The following is a 26,532-nucleotide window of genomic DNA, read 5'->3' as shown; positions in this document are numbered from 1 at the left end:
TTATCGAGACGGTCGAAAAACATATATAGAGTGCTCAATTTGGAGACCTGACGATGAAATTACTGCTATCGGAAAGTTTTTACCTAGCAATCAGAGCAGACTGGATTGTATTTTAGTGCATTATGTAAGGGATCTCGACCTCTCACATGATAAGACCACTACTTATAAATATACAGGAATCACGACCGATTGAGGTATCCAACAACACAGTCGATCAAAAATCAGTCTATTACCTTCTTCAACATCAAGCTCTTCCAAGTTTCAACATCTTTGCTATTCTATACATCTCTCTACGGGATTTTCGGACTTCCTTGGTGGCCTTGTCGGCCCTAGGGCACTATCGACATGCGTCTTTCCGATGAATCTTCCTAGAAGACGTTCAAGGGTTTATCAGGCGAAAAAGAGTTGGTCCCGCTATTTGGATCTTCCTTCGCTGCGTGTATCAGCGGTGTGCGGTCTAGGAAGTCTCGTTCTTATTAGTGTGTAACCTAAATTCGTGTCAATACATGGATGTTCGCACCTTCTAGACTTTACATAGATCCACCCCTAAGAAATGCAATGTTAAGAATGTGATAAAAAAGATGTTATGGACTGCAATGGAGATTGAAACAAATAGAACCTCCAGATCCATGAATAGTGCTTTTACCATGACTGATACTCCAATTAAGGTAAGGATTAGAGCATCTTCAATAGTATTTTTTAACACACTCCCTAAATTATTACTTATTTGAATAAAAATTGTTTTCTATTCTTTCAATCCTCCAATAGTTTCTTTATATCTTGAGCATACTCTAAAGAGCTAATCCTGTTATCTATTTTTAGCTAGGTTAAAATCTAAAATAGAGGAGGACAATATTTAGAGATCTAATTAAAGAAGATGTTACGAGAAAACTTTTACCAAAGTTTCTATTTCTATATCAGTAAAAAAGATGTAAAATATTAAAACTTATATTTTTATTAATAAAGAAGGATAAAAAATATTGGAGACAATCTTCGGCTAGCCAGAGCCCCCACAATGAAGGAAAAGGAGGCCGGCTGGGGTAAGATCAGGGACCATGGCAACACCAGAGCCGGAAGAGAAACGACAGGGGAGTTCACTCCATCCAAGGGTTAGACTTTAGAGGAGGGCAATTTTTCTCGTTCTCGTCGCCGTCAGAGGCAAGAAGAGAAGATCATCCCTAGCATTATATTATACTAGTCCATCACGCACGCCCTCACAGCGCACCGGCAAATCACCTGGTTAAGGCCACAAATTTATCTATGCATATACGATAAACAACAATAATAAGGAAAAGCAAACAGTGCCAAAAGCGAAAGAATGGCTGCACAAATTAGAGTGGAAAGCAGGCAGACTGCTAGAAAAAAAGCAGAGCAAGGACTGAACCAAGAACTGCAACAGTGTTCATAACATTGACTGAACAGCTTAATCCTATATCACACTATTGCACATAGTAGAGCAATGGAGTCAAGTTGGAAGATGGTTGTACCTAGGCAGAATTGGGCTCTTGGCACATGTCCTGGCCTCTACAATTGACTAGATGACTATACCAAAGGCTGTGAGGGGGAAAACAATTATTCAATGACAACCAGCATGAACCAAAAGTATCAAAGCAGCGAGACGCGGAAACTTACCATTGCAATAGCAACGCAGTTTCTGCTGACACTGCTCTATTCAGATCAGGCAAGAAGCTCCAATACTGGACAGGTAATGAACTTTTTATCCTCGCTTTAACCAGAAAACCTTGTATTCACAACATTAAATTAGTAGATGCAGATGAACTGATTTCCCATTTGTCAGAAAGATGAAGCAACGAATTTCAAACTTTGAGTGACCCAAATAGGACAGAGGATGACAATGTGCGCGTAGACAGTACATATCTAAGTTTAGGGCTAAATTGTGCATTAACTGTAGAAAATTTAATAGGAACTACTGAAATGGCAAGAGCTGACCATGGATACTTAGAATAAGTTAGCAGAGCACATTTACATTGCCCATCAACAAAATTCTGAAAAATTACTCATCAGTTGGACACCTAGTTGGTCTTGAGAAGCACCTTAATTTGTAAATGTATAATTTCAATACAAATCTGCACTGCCCATGGCTTCAAGATATAACAACCAGAAAATATCACAAACACTCAATCATCAGTGAATGGCCAGCAGAACTTGCAAAGTGAAAAACAACAGGGCATGCAATTAATCTCTGAGCTAGAATGAAATGAAATATATGAGAAAAAGGGATAGGGTATGCAATAGCTGGTAATGAGACAATTGGGTAAAACTAAATCACCTTAATACAATCTATTAATTCAACATATAACAACCTGGACAAGAACCCAAGATCTAATTATCAAGAGCCTATGAACCTGAAAATTCGAAACAAATCAATCAGTTAGCGTACAAGCATGACCTAGATGAAACAATTATAAGAAATTGAGAGTATTTACTTGTAGAGGAGGCCATGGGGAACCTACTTCAGCCATCTTGATAGAACACTGGTACTAATGAATCTGGAATTCAGCTTTGGAATGAATGGTACAACGGAACCTCTACAGAACAACAAGCAATCATCACTATATAAATATATAACTACAGTAAAAGGAGAACTACATAGATAAGTAGGACCATAATCAATGAACAGTCACCTAAGACGGATGCTCTGTGTGACGACGAGCGGCCACGAAGCCATGCTTCTAGCCTGTGCGGCGGCCACGACACGGCTTGGTACCCACCCACACTGAGCCACATCAGGAGAGGGGGAGAGAGGCGCGCGCGGCGCGTGGGGAAGCGGAGGGGATAGTGGCCGTCTGCCCGCGGCCGCAGCCACCTGGTGCACCGCTGCATCAGGAGAGGAGAGAGAGAGAAGCGCAGGGGGAGGGGATAACCACCGTCGTGGCTGCGGCCATGGCCGGAACCCGGTCGCGCCAGGTGCGCCTGCCAGCGTCGGAGGGTGGCCAACGCAGGGGCCCAGCCGTTTCGCCGCCGCACGGGGAGAGAGGGAGAGAGACGGCGGCAGCTGGCACGGGCGGCGCCGGGAGGGCCGGCTGAGCGGAGAGGGAGCGCACGGGATCGAGAGGCCCGATCTGGATCTGAATATGGAAGCGAGGAGAAGTCGGTGGAGCAGGATTTTTTTTTGCTGCTTGTTGAGCTGAAGGAGGGCGACATGTGGAGCAACAGTAAACAACCGGAAGAGTAAATCTGAATGGTAAAACTGAGATCAAACGGTGCAAAATTTTTCTGCTAACGTGAACGGTCCGAACGGCGACCGAAGCAAACTGGCTTAATATATTAGAATTAGAATACTAGTACTATATAAGAGAAAAAAACGCAGGAATCCAAGATGTCTCACTCCTCTAGTGAGATCAGGAACCGTGACTAGTCTCGCCGTCCTACGGCTTGTTCGGGAGGCCGTAAACGATCGTGGATTATTTACTGCTGGCTGGTTTGGTGTGAGAGAAAAACACTGTTTCCGGCTAGAAATTTACGATCATTTACGAGCAATAAGCGATCTCTAAAGTCTCTGCTTGAGTCAATTGATCCACGCATGCTGGGGAATTAGGGGTGCAACATATCTGCGTTTTTTTATTCAAATGTCACCCAGACGACCAACATCGAACGGCGTACATGCGACCAGAAAGGCAGAAACACGACGCCACAGCCCAAACAGACTGAAACACAACCACGTTTCGTGTTCTTGGAACGTCTAAACGTTCCTGATTCGGAAAATTTATGTTCTCATTTTACAAAATAACACTCGCAGGTTCATGTTTCCGTTCCCTTTTGGCAAAATGGCTGCTAAGAATTACTCTCTCCAGTCATAAAAGAATGTAATTCTCGCTTTCCCGATGAGTCAATCAGTTTGAACTTTGACTAAAATTATAAAAAAAATACAAACATTCATAATGCAAAATTAGTATCATTAGATTAGTCAGAGAAAATATTTTTATAATAAATTTATTTGAAGATATAAATATTAATACTATTTACTATAAACTTTGGTTAAACTTAGCTAAGTTGATCGGCACGGATCCTATAATTGTATTTTTTTCTAGAGGGAAGTGAGTAGACTTTAGCCTGAGAGCAGTTTTCTTTTCTCGTTCTCTGTCGCCGTCAAGAGAGGTGACTATTCCTAGCATTATGGTCCCGTTCGCTTCGCTGAAAAAACAAGTTTAATTACTGTTCCGGCTAATTTGTTGTGAGAGAAAACACTATTCTGACTGAAAAGACAAAAAAAAATACGGATTACAAGATAAGCAAACACGCATGAATCCTGGATGTCTCACTCCAGTGACTAGTGAGAGCAGGAACCGTGACTAGTCTCACTAAGCAATCTCTAAAGTCTCTTTTTGCCGTCATAGTACTAAGCAGTCTGTAAAGTCTCTGTTTTTTTATGAAAAAAACTAAAGTCTCTGGTTGAGTGGAATTAGGGGGTGTAACATGTCCGCGTTTTTTTATTCAAGTGTTACCCAGACGAGAAACAGCGAACCGCAGTACATGCGACCAGGAAGGTAGAAACACGACGCACAGCACGGACAGACAAGACGCGACGCGACAGATGCGCATGCACCGGCGCGGCATCTCTTCGGAGGCACGCGAGGCCGGCAGCAGATGCGAGATGCCATGCCGCCCAACGATGTGATTGCTTGATTGGTTCTCTTTCTCCTCGCGGCTCCGCTCGACCGCTCGCTCAGGCGGTGAGGAGCTCCGACACCCTCGCCGCGAGGCTCAGCTTCGCGGCCGGCGAGACGCCGTGCTCCCCGATGATGGACTCCAGCACGGCCTCGCACAGAGGCTTGTTCTCTATCGCCACGCCGCCGGCCGCCGGCACCGACGAGTCCTTGGAGAAGGCGACCTGGATGGAACGGAACGGATCGGGTCAGAACAGCAGCGCTGGTACGTGTCACCATCCCATTTATTTCGCACGGAAATGACAGAAAGCAAACAACAACAGCAGACAGCTACTCACGGTGAGGACTCCGGCCGGCGAGTGCGTGAAGAGGATGGAGGCGCCCGGCGGGAACGTCTCGGGCTTGAACACCTCCTTGAACTTCTCCACGGCGACGCCCTCGGCGTCTGTGTACAGGCCGACGGCCTTCCAGTACGCCACGCAGTTCTCCGTCACTTTCTCCGCGTACTGCTCGCCCGTGAGCGGAAGGATCATGGTCACCCGCGTGAACTTCTCGAAGTCGCCTGAGACAAACACATACCAGAAAGCGGCAAGACGTGCCATCAATCACTCACATCGGTCGGTCTGTCGGTCCGGTCGGTCGCGTGCGGCGGCGCCGGCGCACGAGCGCAAAAAAAAATAAAAATAAGAACAAGGCACCTTTTTCACTTTTAGACTTTAGCTTAAAACGGGTAGCGAGAGATCTAAAACCAGCCTCTAAGAGACTACTTATACGGAAGACCTATTTTGGGTTGCCTCAACCCAAATATGAGTATCCTCTCTTCTAGAAACCTATTTACAGAAAGGATTCTCTTTTGGATCTCGTCGTTGGAGGAGATATCAAATAGGTATTCAACTTTTTACCTGTAGCGCTACCCAAAGAACGAATAGATCTTGTATTTTAGGTGTTGTTGTTGGAGATAGCCTTGCTACCCACTCACCCTTGACGACGTCGCGGAAGAAGGCGGCGTCGGACGCGAGCTCGTCGGCTGTCTTGCCGGCCCACTTCTTCGCCAGCGCGGACACGGCCGCGTCCTCCAGGTACACGCCGATGGCCGTGAACTTGATGAAGTTGCCTCCGATCTCGAGGCCTCGCACGCCTGCACGCGCGCGCGACAAGCCAAGAAGGGTCAACCGGAAGCTGCCATGCCATACTCCCCACCACCAACTAGAGACAGACTGGCACGGAAATGGAAAGGAACCTCAACGCAACGCAACGCACCTGCGCCGCCGAGGAAGTGCGAGCCGGCGGAGCCCGGCGGGCGGGCCACCGGCGGGAAGACGACGCCTTCGACCACAACCTCCGGCACGGCCATTTTCGCACGGCGCGAGGGAACCGGACGCAACGTAACAGACGAACGAAGCTGGCTATGGTTTTGTGTATGGAGCAGGGCGGGGTTGTTGCGATAAGTAGGGGTTAGCTGGGAAGCGACACCTCAACAGTCGTCATAAATAATAAAGACATCTAGGGTGCCACCAGTTCCGGCTAAAATTTGCACGCATGCCACCGTGATCTACACGAAAGTCAAAGTCAATAGCAGCCTTGATAGTTGGATACCTTGAGCAGTTGAGCTTATTATGGACCACGAATACCAGTATGCATTTCTAGAAAAGAAAAACAAGACATAAGGTTAAAAGGTAACCTTAAAATATATTGAGGTTATATGATTATATTAAATTCGAAAAGCTTACAAGTAAACCATAGTTTAAACTTAAATTATCTTTATTTACTATCGAAACATCATATTTCACCGATTTACTTTCAAGCATAGACATATTACAAACTATAACAGAATGAAGAAGACCAAAAAATAAATAAAATTGTTATGTGATGATTGAATGAATTCACTCTACTTATTGACCGGTTTTATCAAACTAATTTATAATTTGACATTAATCCTGTGATTCATTAACTTTACCGTTATTATAGCTTTACTCAAGTTGCCCAAGCCCAATGGATCGACCCGGCCATTCTCGTCCCTACAAGAGGATCATCCGACTTCCGACCAATGTGATGGTGGCTTGACCTACAGGCCGATTTTTTTTATTTTTTAACTATTTTTTGAAAAAAAATTATAAATATGCCCCTGAATATATGATTTCAAAATCTGGGCCTTTAGCTCGGCGCCATCGTTGCTGGCACCGAGGTCTTGGGCTCGACGCAGACGTGACGGTGATTTGGCAGGCAGCTCGACGCCATAGATCCTGCCGCCGAGCTTGGCGCCGTAGATCCTGGCGTCGAGATGGCGTTTTAACCCCGGCCCCAACCTTTCTGCTCGAGCCTTCTTCCACTTCTTTCTTCTCCCTCTCGGGTTTTTTTCTCTCCCCACTTTGCCCTGCCTCATGAATCGGCATATTGGACCTTGGAACTTTGATTTGATCCGTAGATCATCGAGAGCAAGGTATCATCGTTCCCCTCCTAGTTTTTTCGCATCGATTCGATATATATTAGTCGGATTTTTCAACCTAAGAATCGCCATGACTTAGGGTTTCATGCAATTTTTAATATTTGTATTATACAACCGTAGGATGATGCCAAGACGTGGAAAAGCTAGCAAACCTAGTGTCGGTGCAGAAAGTAACCAACACATAAATATTTATAGTTTTGCCGTACGTTGTGATCGGATATGGCCTAGCACTCAATGACACAGGGTTTATACTGGTTCAGGCAACATGCCCTACGACCAGTTTGAGTCGGTCGGTGACTTTATTTTCTAAACCCAGGTGCTCGAAGTTTGCAGTCGGCCAGGCGCTGCGGGAGACCATGAGCCGGCCGAAGGGACGGCGGTGCAGCGTGACCGCGGGAGCACGTATGCGCACGCGAATGGCAAAGGGGACTCGCGCGCGCTCGAGGCGAGACAGAGCGGCACGACAACGCGGCTCGAGAGGGGCAGCGCCATGGAGCCATGGGTGCAGGGAGAAGCGAGGCGAGGCAGAGCCACGCGCGAACAGTGGAGGGGCGCTACGGCTCGGGCGCGCTAAGGAGACGCAGGTCCAGCGCGGCCGAGGAACTCGGACGCGGCGACTGCGGCCTCCAGATGCGGAAGCAAGCAGAGAAAGAGGAGCGGCCGGAGGCAAAGAAAAAGCAGAGCGAGAGCATCAACTCGCCGTCCTCAAGAAGCAAGGTAGGGGCAGTAGCAGCGGCACGGAGTGGCCCAGTCCGCTCGGTATGGTCACGTCGGCGTAGTGACACCAGCTGAGGCAGGCAAGGACACGTAAAGCATAGACAGACAAGACCGAGGTAGCAGAAATAGAAAAGAACGGAAGAAAACAACGGGAGTGATCGGCCAACTTCATTAACGTCGGGACAGCGTGGCGTGTTACGGCAGTGCTGCAGAGCGACAGGATGATGCGAACAACAGGACGACCATCTTTCTTACAGGCAAAAGACAGCGGCCACGTAGCAGCAGCAAGGACGCTCGCACAAGACGTCGATCGCAGGACAACAGTGGCATAGACGAGATGGTGCATAGTTTCAATGCCAGACGAGTACGCTGCATGCCAGGAAAAATAAACGAAGCTGTTGCGCTCTCTCTCTCTCGTTAGTTCGTGCTTTTAAAATAGACACACGAGCATTATATATATATAAAAGTTACTTTTCCTGCTTAATCTAATAGTTACTTTTCCTGCTTAATCTAATAGAAGAACCCGTTCGCTATCCCTTGGCTAGAATTATTGTCAGGCATTCCTAAATATCTTTACATACTAAGTAATTCGACTGGGCTATTGATTCGAGTCCACAAAATTAAGTCACACATGATTCACTTATCGCTTCTCGTATGCTTTAAATAAAAAAAATCTGAGAAAATCATTAAAAAAATTCTTAAGCCTAAATCGCGGTGCTAAATGAGCTCGTAACACCAGGGATGTTATAGTTAATTGCTTTCGGTTCTTAGAACAAAATTGGTTGTATTATAGTTATGGTTCTCATTGACATTAATTAGTGATGTCTTGATTTTTGTTTGTTAAATTACTACCATTTTGTTAAATGCAAGAAATGTATCGGGAGGAGTTTTGGCGAAAACGAGGTCATCCTCGAGAATTATACCCCGATGCGTCTTGCAAAGATGCTTTCGTTCCTCTTGACCTCTCTGTCCCTAACTGTGACTGTGGTTTCTCGGCTGACGTGTTTCAATCGAGACATCTAGACACAGTGGCACGTTGCTTCTACACATGCAGTCGTTTTAATGTAAGTAATTATTTTCACTATCTTTTTTTCTTCATTTGTGTAAGTGGGCTACTAAAATTTTATTGGAGTCTTGTTGTGTAGGACCATGAGAGGTGTTTTTTTAGTGGATCGACGGTGCAGAGAAGTTTGACCCTAGATACCTCCTTTTCGACGATTGGTGTAGAGGGAGACATCCACGTGAGCACTTCCAGCGTTGGGCAATGTTTTCCTAAACGGTAAACGGTTTTTACACGGCCGCCCTTCGTTTAGCATTTAGGCTATTTACATGATGTTTAAATGAAGTCTAAACGGTTTTGTACTTTAAAAAAATACATATAATTATATATGTGCATGTCAAAAATCAAGTATTCTAGCATTTATACATATTTATCCGAGTAAAAAATCAATTATTTTGGTATGTATATATATTTATGCATGTGAAAAAACCAAATATAAATATTTATGCATATAACATATCTAGTGTACATATTTATAAATATAATAAACTTAAGTATACAAATTTATCCATACAAAACTGAATTAGATTTACCTTGTGTTCGCCTAAACAGCAGTTTTAACAGTTGTTTAGCCCGTTTAATATTGTTTATCTATGTTCCATTTAGGCCGTTTAGACCGTTTTCCCATTTTTTACCGTTTAAACGGTCAACCGTTTAATTTCCGCTTACCCCCTAAACAAAATAGTTTACCACCGTTTATCGTTTAGTGGCCGTTTAATCGGCCGTTTAGGCGAACACTGGTGTTGGGTTCCACCCCCCCTAACCCCCCGCCAATAACGGCTAAGGAGAAGCACCTAGCCATAGTTAGACGACTTGAGGAACCTCCTCTATACGAATGTAGAGATCGAGCTGTGATAAACCCTGAGAATACGTTGGAGTTTGTGTGTCTGAACAAACACGAAGTAAGTGGAAAGTGTATCTATTTAAATATTTATCTCTATATGTGTGTACTAATGTATTCTCTTATAGTGTTATGGATTTGCGAAGTGTCATTTCAATGAGCGGCTCTACCGTCCTAAGAATCAATGGCTAGAGCCACCAAAGGCAAAGGAAAAGAAGAAAGAAAAGTTAATTTACAAAGCACCTCTAGTCAAGTGCGAATGTGGTGTTAAATCCAACTACGGTCTAGTTCCTTTGGAGCTTGGAATATGCCATTATTGCGGCCATATGCTTGACTATGATGAGGTTGATTATTTTTGTGGCAAACATGAAATCGTATTTTATTTCTTTTGCAAAGACATATATGATATAATTTTTTGTTTGAACAGAGCACTAGAAAATAAATGTGGGAATGTTATGATGGTCAAGCTTAGTTCTTGGATGAACTGAAGAGGAGGCAAGTAATTGCATAGAAGAGGAGATATGGACCTAACTACGTCAACCTATTCGTTAAACATCACAAAAACAAGATGCATGAGTTTGCTAGACATCGCAGTATTCATAACCCGATCGATGTTGGGCTTGACTCTTGGACCTCGACTCTCGGACCACATGCATCCTCAACTCTCGAAACTCGTTGTCAAACATTGTACCACCCTTATGCTCGACCTGATAAGTCCCTGTGGCGTGGTCAAAGCATGTAACCTTATGTGTGCCAGCCCTTTCATTTGCCTTCTCTAGGTACGCCTTTGGTTTCAGAGCCCATATCTTTCCATCACTCCGCAACTTCAATGTGTAACACCCCTGGTGTTAGGCTTGCCTAATTACACTTACATTCCATGAACATGAGCATCATTCATCCATTCATGAGCATATATCACGTGAAACATGTGAAACATGACTATGAAACAAAAGTATCATTTCAATTGTTTTTCATTGTTTCAGTACATTCAGTGCTTGATTCTTGTATGACAAATGTGTGGTATGACTAAATATATTGTTAAACAACTTAGCTATACTTAGAAGGTCATTAGGAACAATGTTCATGTTGATCATTTTACCTAATTAAGTTTCCAAGTCATGGTTTGACTTGTTTTGACCGTAGGACTTTTTGGTTTGACTGTTCAAAAAGTACCACTTAGAATGTTTGCATGTCTGAGCAACCTAAAACAAAGTTGTAGCAAATTATATAAGGAACAAAAGTTATTTTGTGACCAAGTCATGAAAATGTGCACAACATGCTCTAAATGGTCCCACAAGTAAGAAATTGGGTTGGGTTCAACACTTAGAAATTTTCTAAGTACAAACTCCACTTTTCAGTTTCTTGAACACGACTTTGGCATGATTTTACTCTTTGCCCTTTGCGAATTAGACATTGATCTCTAAATGAGTTTTGTAGCTGGCATGTAGGTGTACAACTTTTGTTTTGATTTCTTTCGCTAACGATCAACGGATTAGGAGATAGAGCATCACCATTTGGCGCTGTCAGTCAGCTCTTTGTTCTCTGAATCGCGCTACAGTGTTTTGGGTTCAGGCCGTTGTGGCCGACCACCGTCGGGCCGAGCGCGCCAAGTGGAAGCCGTACGTCGGCACTGTCCCCACCAGTCAGGCCATCACCGCCACGAAGACGCCACGCGCCCATCAGCTTGCTTATTTGTTTTGCCCGCGTCCCCTTGCCTCGTCGGTCCACTCAGAGCCGAGCGCGCGCCTTCGCCATCGCCACCGAGCAAGCCACCGTCGCCCAGCTCGCTCGCCGCCGCGAAATCGCCACCTCCAGTTAGCGCGCGGCTCCGCCGTGTCCTCCTCTACCTCCTCCACCCCTTGGCTGCACCGTTTGAGCTTTGGTAAGGGCGCATTGATCATTCCCGCCACCGCCGCCATGCGCGTGTCCTCACCGGAGTTGAGGCCGCCGTGGTCGGGGTAGCTAGGAACTCTTCCGTCCTCTTCTAGTTGCTTGGGTAGCTCCGTAGTAGTCTCGTGAAGCTTGTACCAAGCTTGTTTGGGGCAATGGGGGTTCGCCGTCGCCGGAGTGCCGCAGCTACCTCGCTGTCGCCCGCCGTTGCTGACGCCGTCGTTGCTAGGGTACGGTAGAGGTTGAAGTGAAGGTATGGATGGGTGCGCATCGTTGTGGGGAGCACGCCGGTGCCGTCGGGTTCGCCGGAGGAGCCGCCGTCGGCGAATTTCGCAGTTGCCGCGCCGTCGTCTTCCTCCGTCCCCTGTTTTCTCTTGCTGACGCGCGGGTCCCATTTGTCAGTCGCCGCTGCTGAGAGGGAGCCGGAACTAGGCTGCGCCGTTCTGGGCTGTGTGCGCGTGCAGTCGTGGGCCGCCTAATCCGTTCGGGATGGCCCAGTAGCTGATTAGGTTTTCCTTTTTGTTTTGTTTATTTTGTTTTTCACAGATTTGTGTGCACGATTCAAAAATGTGTAAATCAAGTTTGGTAGATCCAAATGTTATGGTTCCAATTTTGTTGAGTTCCTGGTAATGTCTAGTATTTAATAAAAATATTATATGAGCACATGTTTTAGAAATTTTGGATGAATTAAATAGGACTTTGAAATGTGTTTTTAGATGCATGCAAACTTGTTGAAATTTTATCTTGAGTTTCTGTGATCCAAAAATTATGAAATTTTGTGGGTAATCTATTGTTGCTTAGTAGAAGCTCTGGTTAAAATTTTAGAGCTAGTGCATATGTGGTTTTTGAGTTATAGATTTTCCTTTTATCATTGATTAATACTTGTATGAATTTTCATAATTTTTCTATAGATCCAGTAAAGGTAAAATTTGGTGAGTGTTATTCTTATGCTAGAGTGATACTAGGAAAAATGAGAAATCTGTTGCTTGACACTTTTAATTAAGGTTTCCTATTTATGCCTTTTTAAGCATTTATGCCTTGTCATTTTTGTGTAGACTATTTTACTTATCCAAATGCCATGAAAATTTTATGGTAGTCTACTTAGAGTAGTGCTATGCTACTGTAATTTTCTTAGATTTTTATAAGCACCAGAAATATAGGTTGCTGTTGTAGCCCTAGTTTAAAATGAAATAAAATAATCCTCTTTAATGCAAGTTAGTTAATAATGTTCGCTTTGGTGTATCTTTGAAGCATCTTGATTTGCTGTGGTGATTTGGCATGTTAGTACAGTGGTTGTCGTAGTAGATAATAGTACATGTTCTTGGATGATGTTGACTACCTTGTAGAAGAGCTTTGCTACGACCTATACATGCTCCTCTACATTTCATGCATCATAATCATTACATGTCATCTCTCTGATGCACCTCTGCATTAGCACTTATGCATCTGCATCATACAGGATCGCAGGAGGAGTTGCCAGTAGCAGTTTAGGAAGAGCAGACCAGGACCGATCCACAAGAAGTCCAGGCACCGGAGGTGCCAGAGGAAGAGGAGCAAGGAGAGGACTTGCCGGAGTGCGTGGATCACCAACCTAGTTCGTTCGAACGAGGCAAGCCCCAGAGCATTCTAAGTCTCCTACTTTACGAAAGCAATTCTTTCTATATATATATGAGTTTATATATTGTTGCATTAAGTTGTAGGAGTTGATTGAAACCGTTGATGCATTCCTTACTATCCTTGCCCACCTTATTACCCTTTCCCTGTTAGGTCAGGATCGAATAACTGCTTAGCCTTGCTTAGATCGGTAGCGATCGGTGATACCCGATCACCTACATTATAGGTGGTTACTGGAGGAAATTGGCTATGGAAAGAATGATATCCTGGAATTAACCATATGTGATGGAAAACTGGAGACTAGACGGAAAAGTTGGAGGCAACCAGACAGGGTTCTGGGGTGCTATTAGTTTCCGTCTGTATCGATTAAGGACCGATCGTTGCTCGTCCCTCTTGTCATGTTGAACGCATGCCTCACATTTAGCTGGCCGAATAAAGTACCTTTCGACCGCGAAGCTAGTGGCACATTTCGGGCCGAGATCTACACGAGTGCGCGTATTGGTGCTGATGGGGGTATGATAGGGGCACGAAGAGTGAGCCCAAGGGCAGGTGCGACCTGATTCCTAGCAGTCGGGCGGTCCCTGGGTACTGCGGCTCTAGATTGTCCCGTGGCTACCTGGAAAGTGTCATTGGTGATCTGTAGCTCACTTGATCGGTGAGTGTGGTTTGTGTGAGGAATAAATCACCAGCTGGTTAGGAATCGATTCGAATTGCCATCGCTCCTGGATAGTGAGCACTTGACTCAAGCTACGGCATCGTAGTAATTATTCTGGAACAATGATGGTTATCTGGATGGCATAGACATGCTAAAGCTAAATTGGTACTGGATGTTAATGGTTAATCATGTGGGTGCTATAGTACAGGTGCTTACCTTGAAGAATAGGTTATAATAAAAGAGGATGCAAAGTATTTAAAATGATGTTTTAGGATAGATTATGCTTTTCGCAAACAAGTCAGCTAGTCCACTAAAGAAAGCCTTGCATAATCCTTGGTGTCGCTTTATTTTGGTTTAAGGCGGGTAAGTCTAGCTGAGTACCTTCTCGTACTCAGGGCGTTGTTCCCATTGTTGTTGCAGATGGTCAAATGTACTACGGCTATTGCATTAACTGCATGTACCCAGCGATGGGTGACAACTAGGACCAAGGGCAAATGGTCACTCTGTATCTCTCATCTGATGCTTTTGTTGGAGATGACTACCTACTGGCACTGTATCTGAACTAAAAGTATGTGTGTGGCTTTAAAACTATTTACTTCCGCTAATTCAGTTGAACTTGGTTTGTAATAACTTTATGTTCTAAACTCTGATGTATCCACTGTCGTTGTGAACTTTATGTAACGTGTGACGGTATTTGCTAAACTTATACGATCTTGGTTTGTATGTCGATTGGTTTGAAATCCTTCGTGGTTTCACGGACTACCGGGTTATACGGGCTTAAGTTTGTTAAATTATCTGCTTCAGCGGAAGATTTTCTTACTTAATCTCGTATAATTGGTTGGTTCTGTTACAGCTGGTATCAGAGCAAGGTTTAGCAGGTTACTGTTCATGCGTGTATTTAAAACAAAAGGGTTTTGTGTTACAAAACTAATTACGAACTTATAATATATAGGTGTTTCAACCTTTAATTTAAAACTTAAGAGTGTGCCAGTGGTCATATCCTTTATGCCCAGTTAAGGACTCTAGGTGGCTTATTTAAGTACTAACTTGGGGGTCTTTGCATCATATTTCTATTTCGTCGCTCATACGGCGTGCTATTGTATGAGTGCCATTCACTTGAATGGTAATGAATGGATCCATTGCCTCTACACCTCGGTAAGTGAGAGTTGTGAGAGCATGGTCGGACACACTGCCGATCTAGGGAAGTGCTTATATGATGCCAGATTATTTACATGCCATACGCATGTTTGTATGAAGGTATCCAATGTGTGGGAATTCCATCCTATGGTGACGATGTCGTCGATAGGACGATGTTTCGGGTAGTTGCTACCGTTGTACGCGTATCTGGGAATACGTGTAAAACGAGTAGATTACTTTATTGCTTCCATGCATAAATTTCATAATGTCGGGGTTTGGGCTGAAGTGGATCTTTTGCAGGTACATAACAGCGCTATCGTGTAGTACGTATTAGCTACGTTATGAGAGATCGTTGTATGCCACCGTCTATGCCGCTAGCCATTTTTATTTTTCTAAGTTTGTGAGAACGTACGAAACGTGCATGCAACATGTTGTTACATACCATTCATGGCATTGTTCCTCCCCTTATAAGTTGATTATCTCATTTTTTATAAAAATTACAACTTAACCTTGTTCTCACATGGGTAATAAAACAACAATTTGCTACAGATGGCCCGCACGAAGCAGACTGCCCGTAAGTCCACCGGAGGAAGAGCACCTCGACATCAGTTGGCCCTAAGGGAGCACCGCACCACAGACACCTTCTTGAGCGAGTTTGGCATGCCAACCTTGCTTTGGAGAGTGCTCCATGATGTGGGGTACCCAGAGGGTCAAGAGCCGGTGTACTCTTGGAATGAGAGCCAGTTAGCAGAGGATGGACTCGCAGTGGTAGAGATCATCGTTCCTGCTCTTGGTGATGCTCCAGAGTGGGATGGTTGGCACTTGGAGTTTGAGGGTCGCACTCCTGTTGAGGGTGCAGAGGGAGCAGCTTTCCGTGTCATCAGGGACATCATGAGCAGATTTCCCAGAGAGCTGGCAGCAGCTCTAGCTGGCACTTTTCCTAGGGATGATCCTCGTGATGCTATTTGGGTTCAGCCTCATGGAAGTGCTTTGGCCAGAGGTCCGGCTGAGGGATAGGCTAGCGACAACCATGCTATGAGTGCGATGTTTGCCGCTATCAGAGCATACCAGGGTCTTGAGTGTACCTACTAGACTTTGACTGGTTTGCATGGTGATGATAAGCTCAAGGCAAGAAAGCAAAAGAAGCAGCAAGCACGTGCTATAGATAGTTTTGCAAGAGCAGTTGGCTGATATGAGCTTACAACGGGACTAGGCAGCAGAGAGAGGTGATAGAGCTATGCAGCGGGTGCATACGTTGAAGGGTCGAGATGGCGACTAGAGGGGGGGTGAATAGTCCTTTTTAAAACTTAATCATGTTGGCTAACCGAAACAAGTGCGGAATTAAAACTATCGGTCTAGCCAAGACTATACCCCACTATATATGTTCACTAGCACCTTGCAAAGATAACAATTATGCAACAAAGGTGCCGGGCTAGCTAGAGCTCTCCTAAACAATTCTAGGAGCAAGGTTACACAAACCTATGCCACTAGTACTTTAAGCGACAAGGGAGCTCCTACACATGCTAGTAAGCAAAAGCACAAAGCTAACTAAGCTCACTAGCAATGCTCAATAACAAGGCAACCAATGCCTAATTAGAGAGCGTAAATACTTAGTTACACAAACTAAGCAATGTGACTAACAAGGTTACTAAAACCAAATTAGCCACGCAAGGGAGCTACTTCTATGCTACACAAGCAAGAAGGTAATTAGCAAGCTACACAAGCTATCTAATTACTAGAGCAACTACACAAGCTTAATATGTATAAAAGTAGCTTTCGGGAAAATGGAATGTCTATTTTCTATTGCGCCGGATGCAAATTCTTGTGGTTAGCACACTTGAGCAAGGGTGAAGAGAATGGAGAAGATGCTGGCGTCGGTCAACTGACCGGACGCTGGATCTAAATGCACCGGACGCTAGCAGGCTGCGTCCGGTCGCGCTGACGTGGAGTGTAGCAGTAGCTGGAGAGTGACCGGACGCTGGCTGCGTCCGATCGCGTTCGACCGGGACGCGTCCGGTCATGCTCGGGAGCTTACTGGAAACGACCGGACGCTGGGGGTTCAGCGTCCGGTCAGTTTGAAGCAGGAGCGTCCAGTCAGGTCAAGTGACCGTTGGAACTGGGACACGTGGTCGTCTGCGAGCGACCGGACGCTGAGGTCCAGCGTCCGGTCAACTCGACCGGAGCGTCCGGTCGGCCCGACCGTTGCCCAGTGAAGGGGTAACGGCTAGTTTAGCCCTTGGGGCTATAAATAGAAGTGGCCCTCGGCCATGGCTGGTGCTGAGCACCTAGGGGACTTTGTGTCCATGCTTGAGAGTGCTTATGAGCCCTCCATCTCACACATACTTGATAGTGATCATCCGATTGTGTGAGTGAGCGATTCTAGTGCGATTGCATCGTGATGTTGCATCGAGTGGCACTAGGTGATCGAGTTGCAAGCCGGTGGTGCTTGTTACTCTTGGAGGTTGCCACCTCCTAGACGGCTTGGTGGTGGTCTCTGTCGAAGCCCGCAAGAAGTTTGTGCGGTGCTCCGGAGAAGAGCTTTGTGAGGGGCATTGTGCTCGCCCTGCGGGAGCCGCGAAGAGCAACTCTAGTAAAGCGAGACGCTAAGGGCGACAAGGTGGTCCGGCCGGGCCAAGTGCTAGAGCTTGTGGTAAGCACTCCATGTGGGAGAGTGTGACTTGCGAGTCACCACTAGCAATAGGACCGGCGGCAACCTTGAAGCTTGTCTCAACGGGGACTAGCGTGTTGGCAAACACGTGAACCTCAGGAGAAAAATCATCGTGTCAACCTTATTCTTCCCTTTGGTTTGCATCCCCATTACACAAGCTTGCAATTACTTTCCAGCTACTGCTACACTCCACGTCAGCGTGACCGGACGCAGCCTGCCAGCGTCCGGTGCATTCAGATCCAGCGTCTGGTCAGTTGACCGATGCCAGCATCTTCTCCATTCTCTTCACCCTTGCTCAAGTGTGCTAACCACAAGAATTGCATCCGGCGCAATAGAAAATAGACATTCCATTTGCATCCGGTGCTAATCACAAGCTCGGTGGGAGGGAGAGAGGGACCCAAACCCATCTCACCCCTGCAAACACCACCTCCTTTGTAAATGTGCCAACACCACCAAGTGTACACCATCATGTGTATGTGTGTTAGCATTTTCACAATCATTTCCCAAAGGATGTTAGCCACTCAACTTGCCACGCCACTCGATCCTAGCGACAATGCAAAGTTAGATCACTCAAGTGGCACTAGATGACCGATATGCAAACAAGTTTGCCCCTCTTGATAGTACGGCCATCTATCCTAAACCCGGTCATAAACTCTCTACACACCTATGACCGGTGAAATGAAATGCCCTAGGTTATACCTTTGCCTTGCGCATTCCATTCCATCTCCTTCAATGTCGATGCAACACATGCACCAACACGATCAACAATGATATGATCCACTTCATATCATCACATGATCATATTGGTTCATCGATCTTGACTCTACTTGCTCTTCACCGTTGCCATCGTCCATCGGCACCAAGTCTTGCTCAAGCTTCACCGCCACGCGGTCCATCACTCCAAAGCCTTTGACTTGCCCTTCACGCTTGCAACCGGTCCATCAAGCCAAGTCTTGTCTTGATCTTCTCCACCTTGATCACATGACTCAATGTCATGTCTCATGTGCATTTAAGCTCCTTCATCATCACATGTGTGAGCTTTGCAACATCTCTAAGCCATTTTCACCTCCATGGCATATGTTGCTCACACACATGTACCTGTGGACTAATCACCTGTGTATCTCACATAAACACAATTAGTCCACCTAAGTTGTCACTCAATTACCAAAACCAAACAAGGACCTTTCATACGTTGACTCAGGCCAACAACAATGCAGACCGCATGATTGGACAGCTGGTTCAGGAAAGGAATGAAGCCTGGAACGCTAGGAACCTTCTACGACAGAGGGTCGATGAGCTAGAGGAGTACAACGTCAACCTACACGAGGAGTTTCACGCGCTCTACAATGGGGTTGGCCCATATGCTCCTCCAGACACCGCTGGTATGGACATCGATGAGAACGAGCCGGTAGTTTCACCTAGGGACGATGGTGACGTCTCCGACCCCGACGACGGCCCCAAGGAATAGTCTAGTGGCCTTGCGCTAGTGTGTAGGTCCTGTCGCGGTGACTTTTCTTTTGTCGCTTGTAACCTGATGTATCTTGTTTCGAACTTATGAGACTTGGCATGTGATTGGAACTTGGCTAGTAATGCGATATCTAAACGCACAAAAGTCCAGTGTATGTATGCTGGCAACCCGGTTGTAATGGATGCAATGTGTGTGCTTAAGTAATCTAGTTAGTGATGTTGTGTTAATTGGAATGAATTATTGTGCCCCTGTTTTATTGTATGAATTTATTCTCTCCAGTGAATTCAGTACGGCATAATTTCTTTCCATTCACCTGCAATTTCTACAACATCGCCTAATGATTATTGTTGCTGAAATATGCAGATGCCGAACACTCGCCGCACCATGTATGACGCTACTGAGGCAAGTGGTAGTGCTGCTGGAAATGAGAACCGTGAACCGCCGCCACCCTCCTCCTCCACCATACACTGTGGAACAGTTCTTCGCATAGTTCCTTAGAAGTCAACGCAACATGGAGGGCATGCAGCAGAACATGGAAGCTGCATTGCGCCATATTGCTGACAACACCTGCTGTGGGTTAAACCCAGATGGACATGAAGCGAATCAGCATAGCAGTTTCAAGGACTTTATGGACACCAGACCACCAATTTTCAAGGAAGCCGCAGAGTCATTGGATGCAGAAGAGTGGATAAACACCATGGAAGATAAGTTTCATGTTCTTAGAATGACCGAGGTATTGAAAACTGAATATGCAGCTCATCAGCTGCAAGGCCCTGCGGGAATGTGGTGGAAGCACCACCGCACCACTTTTCCCCCAAATGCCCACATTACTTGGAGGGAATTCACTGAAGCTTTTCGTGGAACATACATTTCCCTGGTTGACAGAAATGAAGTTTGGAGAGTTTCTTGCCCTAACCCAAGGTACCAAGACTGTGACCCAGTACCTACATGCATTCAACAATCTGAGTCGCTATGCCTCTGACATGGTGAATACCGATGCCAAAAAGATTGCTAGTTTAAGAGAGGTCTGAATCCCAAGATGATGAAGCACGTGGGTACGAACACAAGGACGGGTTTCAATGACTTTGTCAGTGACTGCTTAAAGCAAGAGAAGAACAACAATGTGTATGCTACTTCCAAGACTCGCAAGAGAGCTTTTGAGTCGGGTCCGTCCCAGCCAAGGGCCCCGATGGCAAACCGTTCTGCATATCGTTCGCCTGCCCCTGGTGTGAGGTTCAGGCCACCCCAATGTAGGAATCAGAATGCCCAGCAACCTCAGAGGAATCAGAAGCCATTCAAGATGGTGGTGCCACAAGCCAAGACCGGACATGGCAGTTCATCTGGAGCTGCTACTCAAGTAAGAGGACCATGTTTCAACTGCAATCAATCTAGGCACTTTGCAAAGTTTTGCCCATATCCCAAGAAGCAGCAGAATCAGTACCAAGCTCGTGTGCACCACACCACCATTGATGACATCCCGGAAGGAGAACCCGTGACAGCCGGTATGTTTTCTATCAACAATCATCCTATAGTCGTTTTGTTTGATTCTGGATCATCTCATTCATTCATAAGTCAAGCATTTGCAAGAAGTATGAGCAAAAGATAGTTGAATTGGAATGTGCTTATCGGATCAGTTCAGCTGGGGCTGATCTGTTAACTAATCAGGTAATCCAGGGAGTAACCCTGTGCATAGCAAATAGGCAGTATAAGCTTAACTTGATAGTTATGCCAGGGCTAGTTCTGGATGTGATTATAGGAATGAACTGGATGAATAAGATGGGAGTAGTAATTGATGTTGGAGGAAGGAACATTTCTCTCAAGGAACCTGTTGGAGAAGGTACATTTCAAGTAACTTTACCTCAGAGAATAGAGCTGGCCAGTACACTTGTGCAGTCCAAACTACACTTATAGCTAAGATTCCAGTAGTGTGCGAGTTTCCAGACGTGTTTCCAGATGAGTTACCTGGTCTTCCACCGGACCGAGATGTTGAGTTCGCCATTGAGTTAATCCCTAGAACACCACCAATCTCAAGAAGGCCGTATCGGATGCCTCCAAATGAATTAGCCGAGTTGAAGAAGCAACTCAATGATCTGTTGGCTAAGGGTTTGATTCGTCCCAGTTCCTCGGAATGGGGATGTCCCGCACTGTTCGTGAAGAAGAAGAAGGATAACTCCTTACGGATGTGCGTGGACTACCGGCCACTGAATGCGGTGACAATTAAAAATAAGTATCCTTTACCTCAGATTGATATCTTGTTTAATCAATTGTCAAAAGCCAAAGTGTTCTCCAAGATAGATTTTAGATTAGGGTACCATTAGATCAAGATTAGACCACAAGATATACCCAAAACTGCGTTCTCCACGAGATATGGTTTGTACGAGTATCTTGTCATGTCCTTTGGTTTGACAAATGCTCCTGCATACTTTATGTATCTGATGAATTCGGTCTTTATGTCGGAATTGGATCAGTTCGTGATTGTGTTCATTGATGACATTCTGATATACTCTGAGAACGAAAAAGATCATGCCGAGCACCTAAGAATTGTCTTGACTAGACTCAGAGATCACCAGTTGTTTGCTAAGTTTAGTAAATGTAAGTTCTGGCTGAAGATAGTTTCCTTTTCTCGGTCACGTGTTATCCGAGAATGGAATCTCAGTAGATCCGAGCAAAGTATAAGAGGTTATGGACTAGAAGGCACCAAGCACAGTTCATGAGGTTCGAAGTTTTCTTGGATTAGCCGGATACTATCGCCGTTTATCCCGGACTTCTCAAAGATTGCCAAGCCGATGACAAGTTTGCTATAAAAGGACCATAAGTTCGCTTGGACAGAGGAGTGTGAGGCAGCTTTCTGCACCTTGCGGAAATTGCTAACCACTGCTCCTGTTCTGGCGCAACCAGACATAGAGAAGCCGTTTGATGTGTTTTGCAATGCATCAAAGAATGGTTTAGGATGTGTCCTAATGCAAGATGGAAGAGTTATTGCGTATGCCTCATGTCAGTTGAGGAAGCATGAGGTTAACTATCCTACGCATGATTTAGAGCTTGCAGCTGTTGTGCATGCTCTAAAGATTTGGAGACACTACTTGCTTGGAAATGTGTGCAATATCTTCACAGATCATAAGAGTCTCAAGTACATATTTACTCAATCTGAATTGAATATGCGACAAAGAAGATGGTTAGAGTTGATAAAGGATTATAATCTGAATGTGCACTATCATCCGGGAAAGGTAAATGTAGTAGCAGATGCCTTAAGTAGGAAGTCACATTCTCTTGTTGTGCAACAATTGTGTGAGGATGGGTTCAATTTGTTACATCCTGTTGTGTTGCATAATATCCAGGTTAGCTGTACCTTGGAGAGCAAGATCATTGAGGGTCAGAAAACAGATAAGGGAATATTCTATATCAAGGAGAAAATAAAGAAAGAACCAACTAAGCACTTTAGAGTGGATGAAACAAGGAGTGTTATGGTTTAAGGACCGTTTGGTTGTACCGAAAGATCGAGAGCTCAAGAACAAATTGATGGATGAAGCTCACCACTCTAAGTTATCTATCCACCCTGGAAGTAACAAAATGTACCAAGAATTGAGACCTCATTATTGGTGGACGAAGATGAAGAAGGAGATTACAGCATATGTTGCTCGTTGCGACACATGTTGTAGAGTGAAAGCTCTTCACATGAGACCCGCAGGAATGTTGCAACCTTTGTCAATACCAGATTGGAAATGGGATGATATAAGTATGGATTTTATCACCGGATTCCCTACCACACCAAAGGGAAATGATTCGATTTGGGTAATTGTAGATCACCTTACCAAATCAGCTCACTTTTTACCAGTCAAAACAACATTTCGACCACCTCAGTATGCTAAGAAGTATATTGCAGAGATTGTCCGATTACATGGTATACCAAGGACTATCATGTCTGACCGTGGGTCACAATTTACCGCTCATTTTTGGGAGCATCTTCATAAAGGTTTGGGTACTAGCTTGATTCGGAGTACAACTTACCACCCACAGACAGATGGGCAGATAGAGCGAGTTAATGCTGTTCTTGAAGATATGCTTAGAGCTTGTGTGCTATCGTCTAAGGGTTCATGGGAATCATGGTTACCTTTGGCAGAGTTCGCTTACAACAACAGCTACCAAGAGATTATAAAGATGGCTCCATTTGAAGCATTGTATGGCAGGAAATGTAGGACAAACCATTGAATTGGGTAGAGCCGGGAGAAAGAAGGTTTTATGGAGTCGATTTTGTGGACGATGCTGAGAAAAAGGTCCATATTATCCAACAAAAACATGAAGGCGGCACAGTCACGCCAGAAGAGCTATGCCGATAGGAGAAGGAGACCGCTAGAATTTCAAGTTGGTGACTACGTTTATCTGAAGGTCACTCCAATGAAGAAAGTGCAAAGGTTTGGAGTAAAGAGAAAACTTGCTCCTAGGTTTGTAGGACCGTACCAGATCGTAGAAAAGAAGGGTCCCGTGGCTTATAAGTTACAGTTACCAAAAATAATGGGTTCGATCTTCCCAGTCTTCCATGTATCACAGTTAAAAAAGTGCTTGCGTATTCCGAAAGAGAGAATAGAACCTCAGAGTATTCAGCTCAAATCAGACTTGGAATACCATGAGCAACCGTTTCGAGTTTTGGACACCAAGGACAGAGTCACTCGGAATAAAGTGGTAAGAACATATAAGATACAGTGGAGTCATCACGATGATGGTGATGCGACGTGGGAAACAGGAGAGTATCTACAAAACGCTTATAAAGATTTTTATAACGAATGGTTCGTAACTCTAAATCTCGGGATGAGATTCTTATAAGGGGGGAGGGCTGTAACACCCCTGGTGTTAGGCTTGCCTAATTACACTTACATTCCATGAACATGAGCATCATTCATCCATTCATGAGCATATATCACGTGAAACATGTGAAACATGACTATGAAACAAAAGTATCATTTCAATTGTTTTTCATCGTTTCAGTACATTCAGTGCTTGATTCTTGTATGACAAATGTGTGGTATGGCTAAATATATTGTTAAACAACTTAGCTATACTTAGAAGGTCATTAGGAACAATGTTCATGTTGATCATTTTACCTAATTAAGTTTCCAAGTCATGGTTTTACTTGTTTTGACCCTAGGACTTTTTGGTTTGACTGTTCAAAAAGTACCACTTAGAATGTTTGCATGTCTGAGTAACCTAAAACAAAGTTGTAGCAAATTATATAAGGAACAAAAGTTATTTTGTGACCAAGTCATGAAAATGTGCACAACATGCTCTAAATGGTCCCACAAGTCAGAAATTGGGTTGGGTTCAACACTTAGAAATTTTCTAAGTACAAACTCCACTTTTCAGTTTCTTGAACATGACTTTGGCATGATTTTACTCTTTGCCCTTTGCGAATTAGACATTGATCTCTAAATGAGTTTTGTAGCTGGCATGTAGGTGTACAACTTTTGTTTTGATTTCTTTCGCTAACGATCAACGGATTAGGAGATAGAGCATCACCATTTGGCGTTGTCAGTCAGCTCTTTGTTCTCTGAATCACGCTACAGTGTTTTGGGTTCAGGCCATTGTGGCCGACCACCGTCGGGCCGAGCGCGCCAAGTGGAAGCCATACGTCGGCGCTGCCCCCACCAGTCAGGCCATCGCCGCCATGAAGACGCCACGCGCCCATCAGCTCGCTTATTTGTTTCGCCCGCGTCCCCTCGCCTCGTCGGTCCACTCAGAGCCGAGCGCGCGCCTCCGCCATCGCCGCCGAGCAAGCCACCGTCACCCAGCTCGCTCGCCGCCACGAAATCACCACCTCCAGTTAGCGCGCGGCTCCGCCGTGTCCTCCTCTACCTCCTCCACCCCTTGGTTGCACCGTTTGAGCTTTGGTAAGGGCGCATTGATCATTCCCGCCACCGCCGCCATGCGCGTGTCCTCACCGGAGTTGAGGCCGCCATGGTCGGGGTAGCTAGGAACTCTTCTGTCCTCTTCTAGTTGCTTGGGTAGCTCCGTAGTAGTCTCGTGAAGCTTGTACCAAGCTTGTTTGGGGCAATGGGGGTTCGCCGTCACCGGAGTGCCGCAGCGACCTCGCTGCCGCCCGCCGTTGCTGACGCCGTCGTTGCTAGGGTACAGTAGAGGTTGAAGTGAAGGTATGGATGGGTGCGCATCGTTGTGGGGAGCACGCCGGTGCCGTCGGGTTCGCCGGAGGAGCCGCCGTCGGCGAATTTCGCAGTTGCCGCGCCGTCGTCTTCCTCCGTCCCCTGTTTTCTCTCGCTGACGCGTGGGTCCCATTTGTCAGTCACCGCTGCTGAGAGGGAGCCGGAACTGGGCTGCGCCGTTCTGGGCTGTGTGCGCGCGCAGTCGTGGGCCGCCTAATCCGTTCGGGATGGCCCAGTAGCTGATTAGGTTTTCCTTTTTGTTTTGTTTATTTTGTTTTTCACAGATTTGTGTGCACGATTCAAAAATGTGTAAATCAAGTTTGGTAGATCCAAATGTTATGGTTCTAATTTTGTTGAGTTCCTGGTAATGTCTAGTATTTAATAAAAATATTATATGAGCACAGGTTTTAGAAATTTTGGATGAATTAAATAGGACTTTGAAATGTGTTTTTAGATGCATGCAAACTTGTTGAAATTTTATCTTGAGTTTCTTTGATCCAAAAATTATGAAATTTTGTGGGTAATCTATTGTTGCTTAGTAGAAGCTCTGGTTAAAATTTCAGAGCTAGTGCATGTGTGGTTTTTGAGTTATAGATTTTCCTTTTATCATTGATTAATACTTGTATGAATTTTCATAATTTTTCTATAGATCCAGTAAAGGTAAAATTTGGTGAGTGCTATTCTTATGCTAGAGTGATACTAGGAAAAATGAGAAATCTGTTGCTTGACACTTTTAATTAAGGTTTCCTATTTATGCCTTTTTAAGCATTTATGCCTTGTCATTTTTGTGTAGACTATTTTACTTATCCAAATGCCATGAAAATTTTATGGTAGTCTACTCAGAGTAGTACTATGCTACTGTAATTTTCTTAGATTTTTATAAGCACCAGAAATATAGGTTGATGTTGTAGCCCTAGTTTAAAATGAAATAAAATAATCCTCTTTAATGCAAGTTAGTTAATAATGTTCGCTTTGGTGTATCTTTGAAGCATCTTGATTTGCTGTGGTGATTTGGCATGTTAGTACAGTGGTTGTCGTAGTAGATAATAGTACATGTTCTTGGATGATGTTGACTACCTTGTAGAAGAGCTTTGCTACGACCTATACATGCTCCTCTACATTTCATGCATCATAATCATTACATGTCATCTCTCCGATGCACCTCTGCATTAGCACTTATGCATCTGCATCATACAGGATCGTAGGAGGAGTTGCCAGTAGCAGTTCAGGAAGAGCAGATCGGGACCGATCCACAA

General features: G+C 45.0%; 1 protein-coding gene across 1 annotated transcript; it reads right to left on the bottom strand.

Annotated features, from left to right (window-relative positions):
• Positions 1-4,428: 4,428 nt before the first annotated feature.
• LOC136537718 (chalcone--flavanone isomerase-like) lies at positions 4,429-6,065 on the bottom strand. Its single transcript, XM_066529678.1, has 4 exons — positions 5,889-6,065; positions 5,608-5,766; positions 4,967-5,190; positions 4,429-4,852 (listed from the first exon to the last, which is right to left on the bottom strand). Exons 1-4 carry the CDS (start codon positions 5,980-5,982, stop codon positions 4,688-4,690), a joined length of 642 nt encoding a protein of 213 aa, XP_066385775.1. The 5' UTR covers positions 5,983-6,065; the 3' UTR covers positions 4,429-4,687.
• Between the last annotated feature and the right edge of the window lie 20,467 nt (positions 6,066-26,532).

Source organism: Miscanthus floridulus, chromosome 2 (genome assembly GCF_019320115.1).
Source record: "Miscanthus floridulus cultivar M001 chromosome 2, ASM1932011v1, whole genome shotgun sequence".
NCBI classification, from domain to species: Eukaryota; Viridiplantae; Streptophyta; class Magnoliopsida; order Poales; family Poaceae; genus Miscanthus; species Miscanthus floridulus.
This window is presented reverse-complemented; position numbering and strand designations above follow the sequence as displayed.